Source organism: Canis aureus, chromosome 17, assembly GCF_053574225.1.
Source record: "Canis aureus isolate CA01 chromosome 17, VMU_Caureus_v.1.0, whole genome shotgun sequence".
NCBI lineage: Eukaryota > Metazoa > Chordata > Mammalia > Carnivora > Canidae > Canis > Canis aureus.
In genome coordinates, this window is record NC_135627.1 from 52,879,122 (window position 1) to 52,895,747 (window position 16,626).

The 16,626-nt window shown below is 36.1% G+C and overlaps 1 protein-coding gene across 9 annotated transcripts in view; it reads left to right on the forward strand.

The window, feature by feature from the left end:
• The window catches only part of DGKH (diacylglycerol kinase eta), a 180,706-nt gene that overhangs the window by 136,036 nt on the left and 28,044 nt on the right, over positions 1 to 16,626 (forward strand). For all 9 annotated transcript variants that reach the window (XM_077855528.1, XM_077855534.1, XM_077855532.1 and 6 more), the window contains 7 exons: positions 1,975 to 2,106; positions 8,252 to 8,369; positions 9,607 to 9,717; positions 9,860 to 9,956; positions 12,794 to 12,901; positions 14,693 to 14,806; positions 15,045 to 15,179. In XM_077855528.1, coding sequence (XP_077711654.1) covers positions 1,975 to 2,106; positions 8,252 to 8,369; positions 9,607 to 9,717; positions 9,860 to 9,956; positions 12,794 to 12,901; positions 14,693 to 14,806; positions 15,045 to 15,179 — 815 coding nt within the window. The remainder of the gene's footprint in view (positions 1 to 1,974; positions 2,107 to 8,251; positions 8,370 to 9,606; positions 9,718 to 9,859; positions 9,957 to 12,793; positions 12,902 to 14,692; positions 14,807 to 15,044; positions 15,180 to 16,626) is intronic.

The window sequence follows — 16,626 nt, forward strand, 5'->3', positions numbered from 1 at the left end:
AATTCTTTTACCAATTTTTAACTTGATTTCAAACTTTTTAGTTTTTCTGGTTGCATTCAATTGGTCAATATGATCCCCCATTTTGAACACAATCCTCCAAATATTTCTGTAGTATATAACAAATTGATAGCCATACACTACTCTTTCTGCACATTTTTTTATGTTATAAGGACTACCCAATATTTCTTCTTGGCATGAAGTATTGTACTGTAATACTATATAAACCTGGTCTCCTCCTATTTTGTGCGAGTGACTTTTTAAACCTGATTAGAATCATACATGCTCATCCTTATGAATTTTTATCTTTTCAATTTGGATCTATCATTGCATCCCGTCAAAATCTTTCGAAGCTTGATTATATCATCTCAAATTTACTTTATCTAGAGTTTAATAAGTAGGACTTGTATGGCTTCATCCATTAATAAAGCTGACTTAATAGAGCTGACAATGGCATTTCTTACAGTATGATGCTTAATAATTTCCCTTAAGATGAGGAATTTCTCTTTGGAGGATTGGTTTTCTAGTGCTCATTGCTAATGGTTTTCCAACCAGCTACCATCCATCTTAGTATATTTTCATGAACTGAACATTTCCATTGTAGTCTGCAAAGAAAACTAAAAAAGAAAGGTATGCAGCTATAAATATTGATATTGAAATAGACATAAACTTACACGTGTTACAACATTTGATACCTTAATGTTGCAATATTTGATCTTATTTTCTAGCTAGTAATCCAATTTAGTGGGAATCAGTAGCAATAGAAGTACTTCTGTATTAAATAATCATTACTTTTTAAAGAGCATTCGTAATATTATTAAATTATGTAATAATTCATATGCCTGAGATGTACAATACAGTATATTAATATGATCAATGAGATGTTATGTTTAAAAAAGAGCCATGAAACATTAATTTAGTTACCTACAATGTTACATCAATCTTAGTCACTAGGATGCTCTCTGGTTTTTATCAGAGATGAATATCAAAAGTTGTTTTTATTAGAAATTAGCCCTAGGTCTCCCATCTGTCCAAAAAAAAAAAAAAAAAAAAATGGCTGTTCTGCAGCTTTTCTTTAGTGCAGCTGGACTGTTTTGAAGAGAAAGAAGAGAGTGTAAGATTAATAAGATTAGTTTGTAATTAGTCTTAGGGAGAGTAAAGATAATTAAATTTTTGAGTATTTTTAAATTGAGTTTGAGGAATACTTTTTTTTAAACACCTGCCAATAGTTCCTAAATTAGTTAAAGATACTATTTGCTCTCCATTAAATTGCCCTAGTTTAGACAAAATTAAATCTCTTTTTTTTGTTGTTTGCTTTGAAAGTAATTTTGTTTTGGAATAATTTTTTAAATGTACCGAACATTTACAAGAATATGATAGAACTGTTTTGGGCAAATCTTTGTTTTGAATATATAATTAATTGAGAAGTGCAGGAAACATTGGCTTCATTCAGACAAAAAAAAAACTTTTCCTTTCATGTATGGAAGACAATGTTTCACATATTAGCTCTGGGAATTACATTAATTAAATTCGATCATTCACCCAACATTTATGACAAAAGGATTGCATTGGCGGTATACATTATAACACATATGTGCCAAGTTAAAAAATCATCAGGCTTCAACATTTCCTTTTATCCTTGAATGTGGGTTAGCCACATTCAAATTGGGAGTATTACTGACCTTTAATTATGCTAGGCCTGTATTTTCTACTGATCTCCGTCTGTTTGAAATGAGTTATCAGGACATCTACCTGTGGCCAAATCCCTCCATACAGTAAATCTCAACGAAGTGAAAACAATGGTAAAAAAAAAAAAAAAAATAGGTAAACACAACATAATATTTTCAGTTCTGTTAATTGACCTAAATGTGTATTAAATTATTTTGTGTCCTGAATTTATGAGGGCTTGCTTATTTTTATAACTTGATCATTACCTTTTTTTTTTTTTTTTTAATAATTGGGACTTTTTGCCAACAGTTAAAACTGCACCTGCCCCTCGGTCTCCAGATGGCCGGACAACTCGTTTCCAGACTGACTCTGGCTCTGGTCCAGCTGTGGCAGCCGGCAAAGAAAACCTCCCTGTGCTCAACACCAGAATAATCTGCCCAGGTAGTATAGATTCTGAAACATGGTGTATTTGTAAGTATTTCTGTGAACACGAATTAAGTACTCATTTCCATGAACTACAGAAATATGTTCTTAGAGATAAATATCCCTTTGGGAGAATGTACATATCACTCTTATCAACCAGACTCCTCATCTTTAGACTTCTGTGTGTGTGTGTGTGTGTGTGTGTGTGTGTGTAAGAATTGTCTAGGAAGCACTCAAATACATGTTTTGGGGGCCTGCTCTGAGAAATTTTAATTCTCTAGTACTTAAGCAGTACTAGGATGCAGCCCAGGAATCTGCATTTATTAAGCACCCAGGGTAAAACTGATCCTCTATTTCACTGCCTGTTAAGTGTCTCCACAGCTTTTCTCTTAGTTGAAAGCCACAAGTCTTTCATTTTTTTGGATAGTAACATTGCTTCATTTTGGAACATCTGAGGCATCTGTACCAGCTCTGCTGAGATGAGTTGCCCTTGGGATTTGGTTAGTACTAGTGGAAACCAAAGAACATATGCAGCAGGGAAAGAGGAAAATATAGATGTCTCAGATGTCTCCTTAAGCACCAGTTGTTTGATTTAGTGAAAACTCTCCAGATCTATTCCAGAGTAGATTGAATCCCAGATTATATCCTGAAAACCAGTTTGTTCTACAAGCTCTTTTTAAAGGTAAATCACAATTCAATAATAATAGTTGGAGACTTTATTATTGCTCTTTCAATAGTGGGTAGAACAACTAGACAAAAATCAACAAGGAAATAAAAAATTTGAAAAACATATAAAACAAGTAGACCTAACAGGTGTCTATAGAACATTCCACCTCACAACAGCAGAATATACGTTCTTGTCTAATGCACATGTAATGTTATCCAGGATAGGTCATATATTAGGCCATAAAATAATTCTCAGTAAATTTAAAAGGATTGAAATTATACAAAGGAATATGACCACAATGGAATGAATTTAGAAATCCATAGCAAAAGGAAATTTTGGAAGTGTACAAATATTTGGAAATATGTGGGTCAAAAAAAAATCACAAGAGAATTTCTAAATCCTTTGGTATGAATGAAAACAAAGATACACCATACTGGAACTTACTTGATGCAGCTAAGGAAGTGCTTGGAGCGAAATCTATAGTTTTAAATGCCTATATTAAAGAGGTAGAAAGATCTCAAAACCTAGTTCTCCACCTTAATAAGCTGGAAAAAGAAGAGCAAATATACCCAAAGCAATCAGAAATAAATGACATAGAGAATAGAAAACAATACAGTAAATCAATGAAACCAAAAGTTGGTTCTGTGGACAGTTTAACAAATTGACAAGCCTTTAGCTAGAGTGACTGAGAACATAAAAGAGAAGATTTGAATTACTGAAATCAGGAATGAAAGAAGACAGACATCACTAACCACCTTACAGATACAGAAGGGATTATAAGGGGAAACTATCAAATATTACATGCCAACAAATTAGATGACTTCAACGAAATGGACTAACTCTTAGAAACATGTAAACTATTGAAACTGATTCAAGAATAGAAAATCCAACTAGACCTATAACAAAACTTTGTGCAGAGAAAAGGCCAGTTCCAATTTGCTTCACTAATGAATTCTGCCAGTTGTTTAAAGAAGAATTAGCATTAATGCTTCAGAAACTCTCCCAAAAACTAGAAGAGGAAGGAACACTTCCCACCTCACTTATGAGGCCAATATTACCCTGGCACCAAACTAGTTAAAAGTGTTCAATGTCACTAATCATCAAGGAAATACCAATTAAAAACTATAATGAGCTGTCACTTTACACCACTCAGGATGATTATTATAAAAAAAATCAAAAGGGAGGGTGGGGGAGAATGTGAGAAATTGGAAACCTTGTATACTGCTGGTAGGAATGCAAAATGGTGTGTCTGCCATGGAAAACAGTACAGAGGTTCCTCAAAACTAAAACTAGGACTACTGTATGATCCCGCAATTCTACTCTGGGTATTTATCGAAAGAACTGAAATCAGAATTTTGAAGAGATACTAGCACTCCCACTCCCATGTTTACTGCAGCATTATTCACAATAGCCAGGACATGTTAGCAACCTAAATGTCCTAAATGTCCATTGAGGGATGAATGGATAAGGAAAATATGGTATATACATACAATGGAATATTATTCAGCTTTAAAAAAAACTGCAATTTATCATAACGTGGATGAACCTGGAGGACATTATGATAAGAGAATTAATCCAGTTGCAAAAGAACAAGTACTAGATGATTTTGCTTATATGACATATCTAAAATAGTCAAATTCATAAAATCATAGAGTGGAATGGTGGTTTCCAGCATCTGGAGGGAGGAGGAAATGGGGAATTGCTAGTCAACATGCATAAATTTTCAGTTAAGGAAGGGGAATAAGTTCTAAAGATCTGCTGTCCAACATTGTTCCCATAGTTAACATACTGCCTTTACATTTAAAAATTTGTTAAGAGGGTAGATCTCATGTTAAGTGTTCTGAAGTTTTCACAGTAAAATAAAGAAAAAGTTGAAAAACAAAACAAAAGACCCTACCCCTAAGTCCTGGGCTCACCTGAGTAAGTCATTTTCCTTTTCTAATAGTTGGCTGGTAAGCTCTGTCATTGGTCTACCTCTTTAGTGATCTTTAAATTAACTCATTTTACATTTTGCTTAGCTTTTCTATTTGCCCTCAAAGTAAGGTGAGATAGTTGGTCTGATGAACTGATAATCTGCCATCATCCAAAATACATTTAGTTTGTGCAAATTGTAGGTTGTGTGGCTTTCTGTAAAACTTTGTTTTTGGTGCCTGTTTCGGGGTGCCTAGGTGGCTCAGTTGAATGTCCAACTCTTGATTTTGGCTTAGGTCATGATCTTAGGGTTGTGAGATGGAACCTTGCATTGGGCTCCATAGATGGGCTCTCCCCCTCCACATGTTCTCTCTAGTCTAAATATACAAAAAAACAAAAACTTTGTTCTCTGAAAAATCAAACTGAAAGAAAGAAAGGAAGGAAGGAAGGAAGGAAGAAAAGGAAGGAAGGAAGGAAGGAAGGAAGGAAGGAAGGAAGGAAGGAAGGAAGGAAGGAAGGAAGGAAAAAGAGAAAGAAAAAGAAAAAAAAGAAAGAAAGAAAGAGAGAAAGAAAGAAAGAAGAAGAAAGAAAGAGAAGAAAGAAAGAAAAGAAAAGAAAAGAAAAGAAAAGAAAAGAAAAGAAAAGAAAAGAAAAGAAAAGAAAAGAAAAGAAAAGAAAAAAAAAGACAATGCACAGGACAGGAGAAAATAGTTGTAAATAGTTACCTGATAAGGAACTAGTATTCAGAATATATAAAGAACTCTTAAAATTCAACAATGAAAAGACGAATACCTCAATTTAAAAATGGGCAAAGGATCTGAGTAGACAGTTCTCCAGAAAGATATACAAATGGCCAATAAGCACAGGAAAAGATGCTCACCATCATTCGTCATCAGAGTAATGCAAATCAAAACCACAATGAGATACCACTTTACCTTACCGGAATGGCTATGATCAAAAAAGACAGATAATAACAAATATTGTCAAGGGCATGGAAAAATTGCAACTTTCATACATTGCTGATCAGAATATAAAATGGTATAGCCATTTTGAAGAAGTTTGGCAGTTTCTCAAAGAATTAAACACAGGGTTAACATATAACCCAGAAACCAACTGCTAGTTTATAGATCCATGAGAATTAAAAATATATGTCTACACAAAACCTTGTACGTGACTTTATAGCCACATTCATAATAGCAAAATAGAAGAAACAACCCAAATAATCACCAGTTGATGAATAGAAAAACAAAATGAGCAATATCCATACAGTGGACTATTATTTAGCCATTAAAAAGAGCAAAGTGCCGATAACTGCTACAACATGATTACCTCTGAACGTGTTATGCCAAGTGAAAGAAGCTTGAGAAAAAAGCCATATATTATGTGATTAGATTTATATGAAATGTACAGAGTAGTCATATCTGTAAAGAAAGAAAGTAGGTTAGTGGTTTCCAGGGTCTGGGGATGTGGGGAATGGAGGGAAAGGAAAATGATTACTAACGGGAATAGGATTTCTTTTGGGGGCTAATAAAAAAAAATGTCCTAAATTAGGTGATAGTGATCATTGCACACTTTGTGTATATGCTACAAACAACTGAATTATACACTCACTTAAAAGGTGAATCTTATGGTATGTGAATTGTATCTTAATGAAATACTAAAATAATAAAGGATAAATCCAGAACAGGCCTGGGGGACTCCATGTCTAGAGGTTATATCTCTATTTAAAACTGGAATAGTGGGTTGACCTTCTTGGCTTAAAGCTGTGAATGTGGCTAACCTTAAAACATTTTAGAAAATATACTTTTGGGAGACCTGGGTGGAGCAGTCAGGCATCCAACTCTTGGTTTTGGTTCAGGGCGTGATCTCAGGGTCGTGGGATCTAGCCCCAGGATAGGCTCCATGCCTAGTGCAGAATCTCCTTGGGACTCTTTCTCCCTCTCCCCTGCCCCTTCCCCATGTGCTCTCTCTGTTTCTAAAATAAATGAAAATAAAAGCTTTTAAAACAGAAAATATTATACTTTTCCATAGGGCAGCTGGAGTCTGATTCTTCACTTCTGCAAACTGTTCTTTTTATTCTCACCAGAATGGTAGTTTTGTGTGTGTGTGTGTTTTTTTTTTTTTTAAGATTTTATTTATTTATTCATGAGAGACACACAGAGAGGCAGAGACATAGGCAGAGGGAGAAGCAGGCTTCCTGCAGGGACCCTGATACAGGACTCAATCCCAGGACCCTGGGATCATGCCCTGAGCCAAAGGCAGACACGCTCAACCGCTGAGCCATCCAGGTGTCCCCAGAATGGTGGTTTTGTTAGCCATTAAAAAGAGCTGTTTTGTTTACTTATTCAGACATAAAAGAAACTGGCATAACTAAGTATGCCATAGCCTATTCAACACTATGAAACTAAATGAAAGAATAAAATTCATCTTGATGACTTGATACCCAGCTAAACTTTGTAGCTAAAATAATAAATAATAATCTTCTAAGAAGAGCATACAGTTGAGGAAAGGAACGTTTGCTCAAGAAGGACTTTTTTCCTAATTTCCAAGTGTTTCTCAATTCCATGACACATTTTTCTTCACTCCTCTTTCCTTTTGTGTTTGTTCCCTTAGGCCCCTATTACTTTGTCTTCTTTCCAGAGTTTAATGCTTCTAGCCTCAATAATCGGTTGGGTAGATCATAAAATTAATTAACTTTGAATATTGTAACTACCTAGTAGAAAGCTAACTAGTTGTTGAAATAAATTTGAAGTTTTACATTTTCAGAGGTAAGATAAATGCTTCATTTTTTATGTTCAATATTGTATTCTTCTAAAATTCATAAATACCTGTGTTTAATATTTTCATTGTTATTCTTGATACCGACACTGAGTTTTCACCTAGTGTATCCAGTAAGTTTTTTTCCAAAGATTTTGTTTATTATTTGAGAGAGAGACAGAGAGAGCATGAGGGGGAGACCAGAGAGAAAGGGAGAGGGACAAGCAGACTCCCCACTGAGCAGGGAGCCCAATGCAGGGCTGGATCCCAGGACCCTGAGATCATGACCTGAGTGAAAGTCAGATGCTTAATCGTCTGAGCTACTCAGACACCCTTCTGTTAATATTTTTTGGGGGGTTTTCTGGGTTTTGTTTGTTTGTTTTTTCTGTTAATATTTTTAATTGAATGTTATTATCTATGCTTCAAGAGTATGGAAGTGGTAAGTAACTCCATGACATTCTTGGTAATCAGGCTTTATTATGAATTCCTTACAGACTTACCACCTTATTTGCTTAAAAAAGGAAGTAATATTTACTTGTTGAAGTTATAGAATCATCAGAATGGTAAATGAGAAACTGTCACAAAGAGAGTCTTATTTGGGTCTTAATCTGCTGCATTTTTTATAACAACCTATAGATCCTAAGAAGCATCAAAACTCTTGTAACTACCAATGACATAGTTCTTAGTTTTGACTAAGGGAAAGAGCAGACACTGAAAACCATGCTTTGGGGCAAAGTGTCTGAGATTGGGGCTGAAAACAATGCACTGGCTCTTTCTCTGTCTTTTTTCTTAACATGTGATCCTCTGTGTATTTATTTTTCTGGCCAGGTTTAAGAGCAGGACTCGCTGCCTCGATTGCTGGGAGTTCTATTATCAACAAAATGTTGCTAGCAAATATTGATCCTTTTGGTGCAACGCCATTTATTGACCCAGACCCAGATTCAGTGTAAGAAAATACTTTTCTAAATACCTTGTTTTGGCTTTTCTAGTTTCTACTTTATACTAATGGTAACATTGTCAATGCCTTACAAGAAATATGGTTCCCCATACAAAAGGTGTCATCAGAAAATTGCAAAAGTTGGTAATGATGAGTACATTGGTGCACTTGAAACCCAGTGGTTTTCAGGATCTGTTCCTGAGCTAGGCCCTGTCCAGCCCATTGTGTGTGATAACAGCCCTCTGGCAAAATGAGGCATAGCTGTGTTCACTCTCCCCTGGAATGCTGTATTCATCGACACCTTCATAGCCATACTTTTGCTCTTCCATTTTCCCCCCTTTCTTCTCAGGCTTGACAAATCTCTCATCTTTCCCCATCCAGTTTCTAGGTTTACTTATTTCAGGAAGCTTCTGGCCCACATTGATCTCTTCCCTTCTTAAAACTACAGGGTTTTTTTGTTTTTTGTTTTTTTTTTTGACAGTTCCATATGAACTCTTACTTACATATTTATTTTTATTTTTTTTTAATTTTTTAAATTTTTATTTATTTATGATAGTCACAGAGAGAGAGAGAGAGAGGCAGAGACACAGGCAGAGGGAGAAGCAGGCTCCATGCACCGGGAGCCCGATGTGGGATTCGATCCCGGGTCCCCAGGATCGCGCCCTGGGCCAAAGGCAGGCGCCAAACCACTGTGCCACCCAGGGATCCCTTACTTACATATTTAATTTTGCTTTTGTTATATCTCGTATCTCATTTCTCTGATGACACTCCTCAGAGACAGTACCATATTTTTAACTTCTTTGTACTTTCCAAAGCACCCAGAGGAGTGGACTGGACCTAGTCATTTTCTGCGCAATAAATATTTATCCATTGATAAGAGTACAAGTGAAGAAGACTTTCTAGTGGTCAGAAAAAAGAGCATTGGCACTTGACTGTAAGGTCTTCCCATTTGTGTGTGTAGTGAGGGGCTTATGTAGGAAGTAGGACTAAGGTTTTATTACAATTAATAGAAAAGCATTACCAGGACTCTGTCTCCGCTTTGCCTTACTGACTATCCCTTTATATCATATGTACCAAAAATGACATATATGTACTGGGCTTGTGTGCATGGCATATGAACAGGAATAAATTTTATCTCATCTATAAGGCATAGAAGTTTAAATGCTTTTAAGCACCATTTTGTGTGCAAATAGTAATTGTTGTTATGAATATGAAGACTTTTATATACTTTTCTTTATTATCACAGAGATGGATATTCAGAAAAATGTGTCATGAACAATTACTTTGGGATTGGATTAGATGCAAAAATTTCATTAGAATTTAATAATAAGAGAGAAGAGCACCCTGAAAAATGCAGGTAATTTTGGTAATAGTAATAATGTTATTACATGAAGGTAATTTCACTTTAATTTCATTTATTGGTTCTTTTGCTCGCTCTGCCTTTAAAGAGTAAATCAATAATAGCTATTGATTGAATTGTCTGCCAATATTTATTTCAGGAGCCGAACTAAAAACTTGATGTGGTATGGAGTCCTTGGAACCCGGGAGTTATTACAGAGATCGTATAAGAATTTAGAACAGAGGGTTCAACTTGAGGTAAATTCATCTCGAAGTCAAGATATTTCAGATTATCTTTTTTTTTTAATTTCAGATGATCTTACTTAGAAAAATAATTTTTTGTATGTAGAGCTAATTTGTAGAGCCTCAATGCCTCTTTAAGTGTTTGAACACTCAATGGTAATTATCAACTTTATATGGTAAATTATCAACTTTATATAAACGATGGCATAAACATTGGATATGAACAACACAATTCATTAGCAGTATCATTAGCTCCAGAAATTTGGATGGTTCTGTGGTATCATGGTGCTCTATGAGAAGGTAGAGCTATGGGAGGACATTTATAGGAGAGCATTAGGAATGAATTCTCACAAATTCTCTCATTTAAGTTTACAAATTCTGACCCAATTTTATAATGCCTGAGGTTTCACAAATCCCTGAAAACATTCATAGTAAACAGACTCTTAATTTAGATGTATATTTATTCCAATTATTTCTAACAATAGTAAAATTAAAAGAGATTTACATTTTTAGTAGCTTTTACTAATTTAAAGGGGAAATTAAGGACAGCAAAAGGTATTTAATCTTTTCCACTAACCGGAAAAAGAAGGTTGGGGACATGGCTCTGAAAAGTCTACTAACTTCTGTGAATTTTATTTTCTTTCACCCTTGGTCCAGTATTCACAGTTTATGCTAATACACATGTCTTTCTATCTTGTATCTTTTTATAACCAGATATTTTAAATTAAGGTGTGGCCTATGTTCAGAAAAGTGTGCAAATCTTAAGTCTATAGCTCATAGAATTAAACAGAACATTATTATTTTAGGTGTTATCTTAACACTGGAATGTGGGCTACAGAAGTGCCTGGCTCATTCATTATCAACTAAATGGCCTAGTAAAAATAAACTCATTATACCTTCCACTCTAGAGCACAGCCACATGATCAGCTGGTTTCATTTATCATTGCTATGAAATTAAGATGGATGTTACTGGCATTTTTTCCATCTCCTTTAAGTTAGTTATATGACTTAAACAGCTTGTTCTAAAGCACACGAAGATACCCATTCAATTTATTGGATTCAGAAAAAGTTTATTATTCTACTAAAAATGTTTGTTCATTTTATTTATTTATTTATTTAAAATGATTTTATTTATTTGAGAGAGAGCATGAGTGGGAGTGGGAGGGGGAATGAGAGAAGCAGACTCCCCACTGACAGGGAGTTCAACATGGGGCTTGATTGATCCTAGGACCCTGGGATCATGACCCAAGTTGAAGGCAGATGCTCAACCAACTGAGCCACCCAGGGACTCAGTGTTTGCTCATTTTAACAAATAGACATTGAGCACTAACTGTGTACCAGAAATGGCCCTAGATGCTGGGATACTATATCTATACTCTTGAATGTATTTCTATGAAAAAGAAAATAAAATGTAAAAAATGCATGTAGGAATACAATCAAGTATAAAATATTCTCAGTTATTTAAAATGTTTGAAAAGGGAATTGAAATTGGATTTTCATTTGTTCTAAAAATTGGAGATCATTTCGATTGGGCAGTAAATGAAAGTTTTATGAAGTTTTATTAATTACTTTTATTGTAAGAATTAATGAAAATATCTATCATAAGTATGACACTGCAAGCTCTTCTCTTTTAAAACAAAGGACTAAACCTTCTATTCAGTAAGAATTTACTTACATGTCATGTATAATTACTCACCAGCTGTATGATATTTTTTCCCTGTTTAAAAGTTAATTTTAATTTCCATTTAAGTGATTAAGTAGAAGACACAGAGTTTAAGAAGTATCTTCCTGATATTCCTGACATGCATGGTTTTTCTTTCTTTGGTTTTGGTTCTGACTACTTGAGAAACTCAGCTTTGACTCTGACCAGCCACCGGTAGATGAGGTGGCTAGGACCCAGAGACCCTCCCTGAACCTGTTTTCAAAAAAAAATGCTTAACATAAGCACTAAGATGACTATAATACAAGTGAGAATAGCGGGACGCCTGGGTGGCTCAGTTGTTGAGCATCTGCCTTTGGCTCGGGATGAGATCCTGAGGTCCTGGGATCGAGTCCCATACCGGGCTCCCCGTAGGGAGCCTGCTCCTCCCTCTGCCTATGTCTCTGCCTCTCTCTGTGTGTCTCCTACGAATAGATAAATAAAACCTTAAAAAAAAAAAAAAAAAGCAAGTGAGAATAGTATAAGTGACCTGGAAAAGACTCCAGAAAAGTACTGCCTGGGATCCCTGGGTGGCTCGGCAGTTCAGGGCCTGCCTTTGACCCAGGGCGTGATCCTGGAGTCCCAGGATTGAGTCCCACGTCAGGCTCCCTACATGGAGCCTGCTTCTCCCTCTGCCTCTGTCTTTGCCTCTCTCACTCTCTCTGTGTCTATCATGAATAAATAAATAAAATCTTTAAAAAAAAAAAAAAAGAAAAGTACTGCCTGATTTTGGCAGGAAGAAGAGATAAAACATTTTAAGTCAGTTTTCTGTAACAACTTCTGCTATAGTGATTTATATTTTAAAAGATAAAGGTAATCTGTAGGAATATATCTACAGGAGAGCAAGCATGACCACTTCCCTCCAGCACCCTCTGTCTTTGGTATATTGTAGTGGCTTCCCAACTAGCAGGTTTGCTCTTTAAAAAAAAAAAAAAAAAAAAAAAAGATTTTTATTTATTCATTCATGAGAGACAGAGAGAGAGAGAGAGAGAGAGAGAGGAAGAGAGAAGGCTCCATCCAGGGAGGCCAACGTGGGACTCGATCCTGGGACTCCAGGATCCCACCCTGGGCCGAAGGTGGCGCTAAACCACTGAGCCACAGGGGCTGCCCAAGTTTGCTCTTTTTATCTAACCTCTAAGCTTTTACCTTGCAGTGTGATGGGCAGTATATTCCTCTCCCCAGTCTGCAAGGAATAGCAGTGTTGAACATTCCCAGCTATGCAGGAGGCACTAACTTTTGGGGTGGAACTAAGGAGGATGATGTAAGTATTTTCTTGTGCCTTCCAGATTCCAGAGGCTGCCCACATTTCTTGGCTCGTGGCCCCTTCCTTGGTCACCAAAGCCCACAAGGGCAGGCTGAGAGTCTGCCCTTTCTGACCTCCTACTGCCTTTCTCTTCCACTTTCAATGACTTTTGTGATTACATTGAAGAGTATGTATCATCCCACTGCATCATCCAGGATAATCTTCCCTTCTCAAGGTCCCTCCTATAAAAGTCTGTTTTGCCATGTAAAGTGACATTCACAACTTCCCCAGGTTGGACATGGACATTCTGAGGATGAGAAGGTGGAGGGACCTTATTCCGCTTACCAAAATACCTTTTCTACTTTTAACTTTCTAAATTTATGTGGCTATTATTTTTATTTTTAGAAATGTTAAGAGGGTCCATTTGGCCTTTGATGTTTAGGGCTATGTTTAGGCAGGAGAGTCTAAAAAGAAGAAAACACACCTAACAAATGTAATTAATTAATGCTTTAAAAATAATAAAATGAAAGAGAAGGAACAATTATTAAGATATACATCACAATAAAGAGGGGTCATCACAGTCTTTGAAGAATCACATGTATGGAACGATAGCCCCTTTTATTTGAGGTTTATAATATAAGAGTTCTCACTGACCCATTTTTGCACGGCTCTTAAATGAGCTGACAGGGATTAAAGTATAAAATAAATTGGAATGTACTTTGATTTTCATTATATGATTATATTCCAATCCTGTTGAACTATAAAGTTTACATTAGCTGTTAATTTTTTTGTCAGCCTGTAACTACTCTTAAATATTTTAAAGGGAAGAAATCAGTGAGATAAAGATAAATAAAGCTCACGACGCCCACTAGGTAATCAGATAGTGTTCTGAGAACTTCATATTCATTATTAACAACCACAGTTTTTATCTAAATTTTACCAATGAAGAAACTGACACTAAATTCACACAGGAAGTAGCAGAGACAGGATTTAAAACCATGCAGCCTGCTAACAAAAATGATAAGGAATCATCAAGGTTTGCAAATTCATATCCTGATATTTTCAACGGAAGTTTTGCTTAGGATACTACTTTATGCTGAATAAAATTTTTTCAGAGGCATAATTGTGTATCCTATACTCAAAGGGAGAATAAAAGGAACAAATTATTACAGCCAGAAGTTCAATTGTTTGATTAAATTAACTTTGTGAAAATGTACTTAACATCAAAACAAAGTAAGCCTGCGTTATTTTTATTCTTTGAGATGTCTGTCGCCATCTTCTCAAATGCCCTAAAAAAGTTGTTGTATTAAGATACAAAGGACATTATGCATACATATTGCTTGTAACACATTGGAAGATTACCCTTAGAACATACCAAGGGAACTGGGTATTTTAGGTTTCCTAAAATCACATGCACCATTTTTTCAAGACACCTGAGTTATGTGTGAACAGATATTTAATACACTTTATACCAAGATGGATTATGTATTTATTTTTTTTCCATGATGGATTATTTAGAAATATAATAGTTCACCGGTTCATAGAGTGCTTTATGAGAGACATGAACATTTTATCCATGTGGATTTTAAACCTTTCTTATGAGGTTTGTTTACATTAAATCATCTTCAGTGGGGGTTTTTTGTCCTTAGATTATCATTTCTTAATAATGTTTGCTTACTTTTCTCCTTACTATTTTCATAAGTTTTTTTTTTTAATATGTATACTGCTGAGTTTTACGTTGCTGATGTATCACTACATCTAAACCTTAACCTATCAGGGGAACTGTAATAATGTAGTTTTTCCTTTCAGATATTTGCCGCACCATCATTTGATGACAAGATCCTGGAAGTCGTTGCAATATTTGATAGCATGCAAATGGCAGTTTCAAGGGTCATTAAACTGCAGCATCATCGAATAGCTCAGGTTGGTTTTCTCTGATCAAACCTGACCTCATGACTTAGGCCACTGGGGAAGCTATTCCAAATGACTCCTACGCTGTCTGTTCATCTATAAGATGTTAACTTTCTTGTCACGTCAGCTGTTACTGTGTCATGAGAAGTGGAAACACATACATTTCATTCCACGGAATGAAGGCTGAATGCAGATTGAGTATCAGTTTCTCAAGACAATTCGTTCTCTAAAATAACTTGTTTTATTTCAGTGCCGTACAGTAAAAATCACTATATTTGGTGATGAGGGCGTCCCAGTGCAGGTGGATGGTGAAGCATGGGTTCAGCCTCCAGGAATTATCAAAATTGTGCACAAAAACAGAGCTCAGATGCTAACAAGGGACAGGGTATGTAAAAAAAAATATTCTTCTAGATTTTTATCAAGCCTTTTAACAATATTAAATTGTGAGGGGTGCCTGGGTGGCTGTGTCGATTAAGTGTCTGACTCTTGATCTCAGCTCAGGTCTTGATCTCAGGGTCATGAGTTCAAACCTGGAGTTGGGCTCCATGCTGGATGTGGAGTCTACTTGAAGAAAGTGGTTAGGAAGAATAGAAACCAAGGAAAAATATTTAAATTGTCTCTGTCTCTCTCTCTTTTTTAAAATGATTTTATTTATTTATTCATGAGAGACACAGAGAGAGAGGCAGAGACAGACAGCGGGAGAAGCAGGCTCTTCACAGGGAGCCTGATGTGGGACTCGATCCCTGGACCCGGGATAATGCCCTGAGCTGAAGGCAGACATTCAACAGCTGAGCCACCCAGGCTTCCCCTAAATTGTCTCTTAATCTGACATTTAGGTCATTGTGGTTTTAAATATGAATAAGTATTTAGTTTTTTTAAAAAGTGAATAGAAGGGTGCCTGGGTGGCTCAGTTGTTTAAGCATCTACCTGCAGCTCAGGTCATGGTCCCAGGGTCCTGAGATCGAGCCCCCCATAGGGGCTCCCAGCTCAGCGGGGAGTCTGCTTCTCCCACTCCCTCTCCACCCACCCTCTCCCCTCTTGTGTGCATGCATGCATGCTCGGTCTCTCTCTCAAATAAATACAATGTTTAAAAAAAAAAGTTAATAGATGACTCGGGGCACCTGGGTGACTTATTTGGTTAAGCAACTGACTCTTGATTTTGGCCTAAGTGATGATCTCAGGGTTGTGAGATCAAGCTTCCCATATGGCTCCCTGCTCAGCCTCCTAGGATTCTCTCTCTTTCTCTCCCTCTCCTTCTCCCTCAACCCTGGCTCATATGTGCATATGTGTGCATTCTCTCTGTCTCAAAAAAAAAAAGTTAACAGACTATATTTTTATTATTTTTTTAGATTCACTGAGAAATTGAGCAGAAAATATAGAGAATTCTAATTGTATTCCCACGTACCTCCTTACCTCACTGACATACAGTCCCTTATTATTAATATCTTGTATCAGTGTGGTACATTTATTATAGTTGATGAGCCAATATTGATTATTAAAGTTCATAGTTTACTCTTCATGTTGTACATTTTATGGTTTTTGAGAAATATATGATCACTTCTATCCACCATCATAGTATCGTACAGGATAGTTTCACTACCCTAAAAGTTTCTTGTGCTCACCCTATCCATCACTCCCTCCCTTATCTCAGCCCGTCTTCATAGTTTTACCTTTTCCAGAATATGTTTTAATTAAGGTCATACTTGTAACAAATAAGACTGCCAAAATCCAGCCTGTGTCTTTTATGCACATAAAGTACAGATTGAAGCCTAAATTGGAAGTCCTTTTTGAAACTCTTCAGTGATACACTCCTCATCGCAGATTACATTACT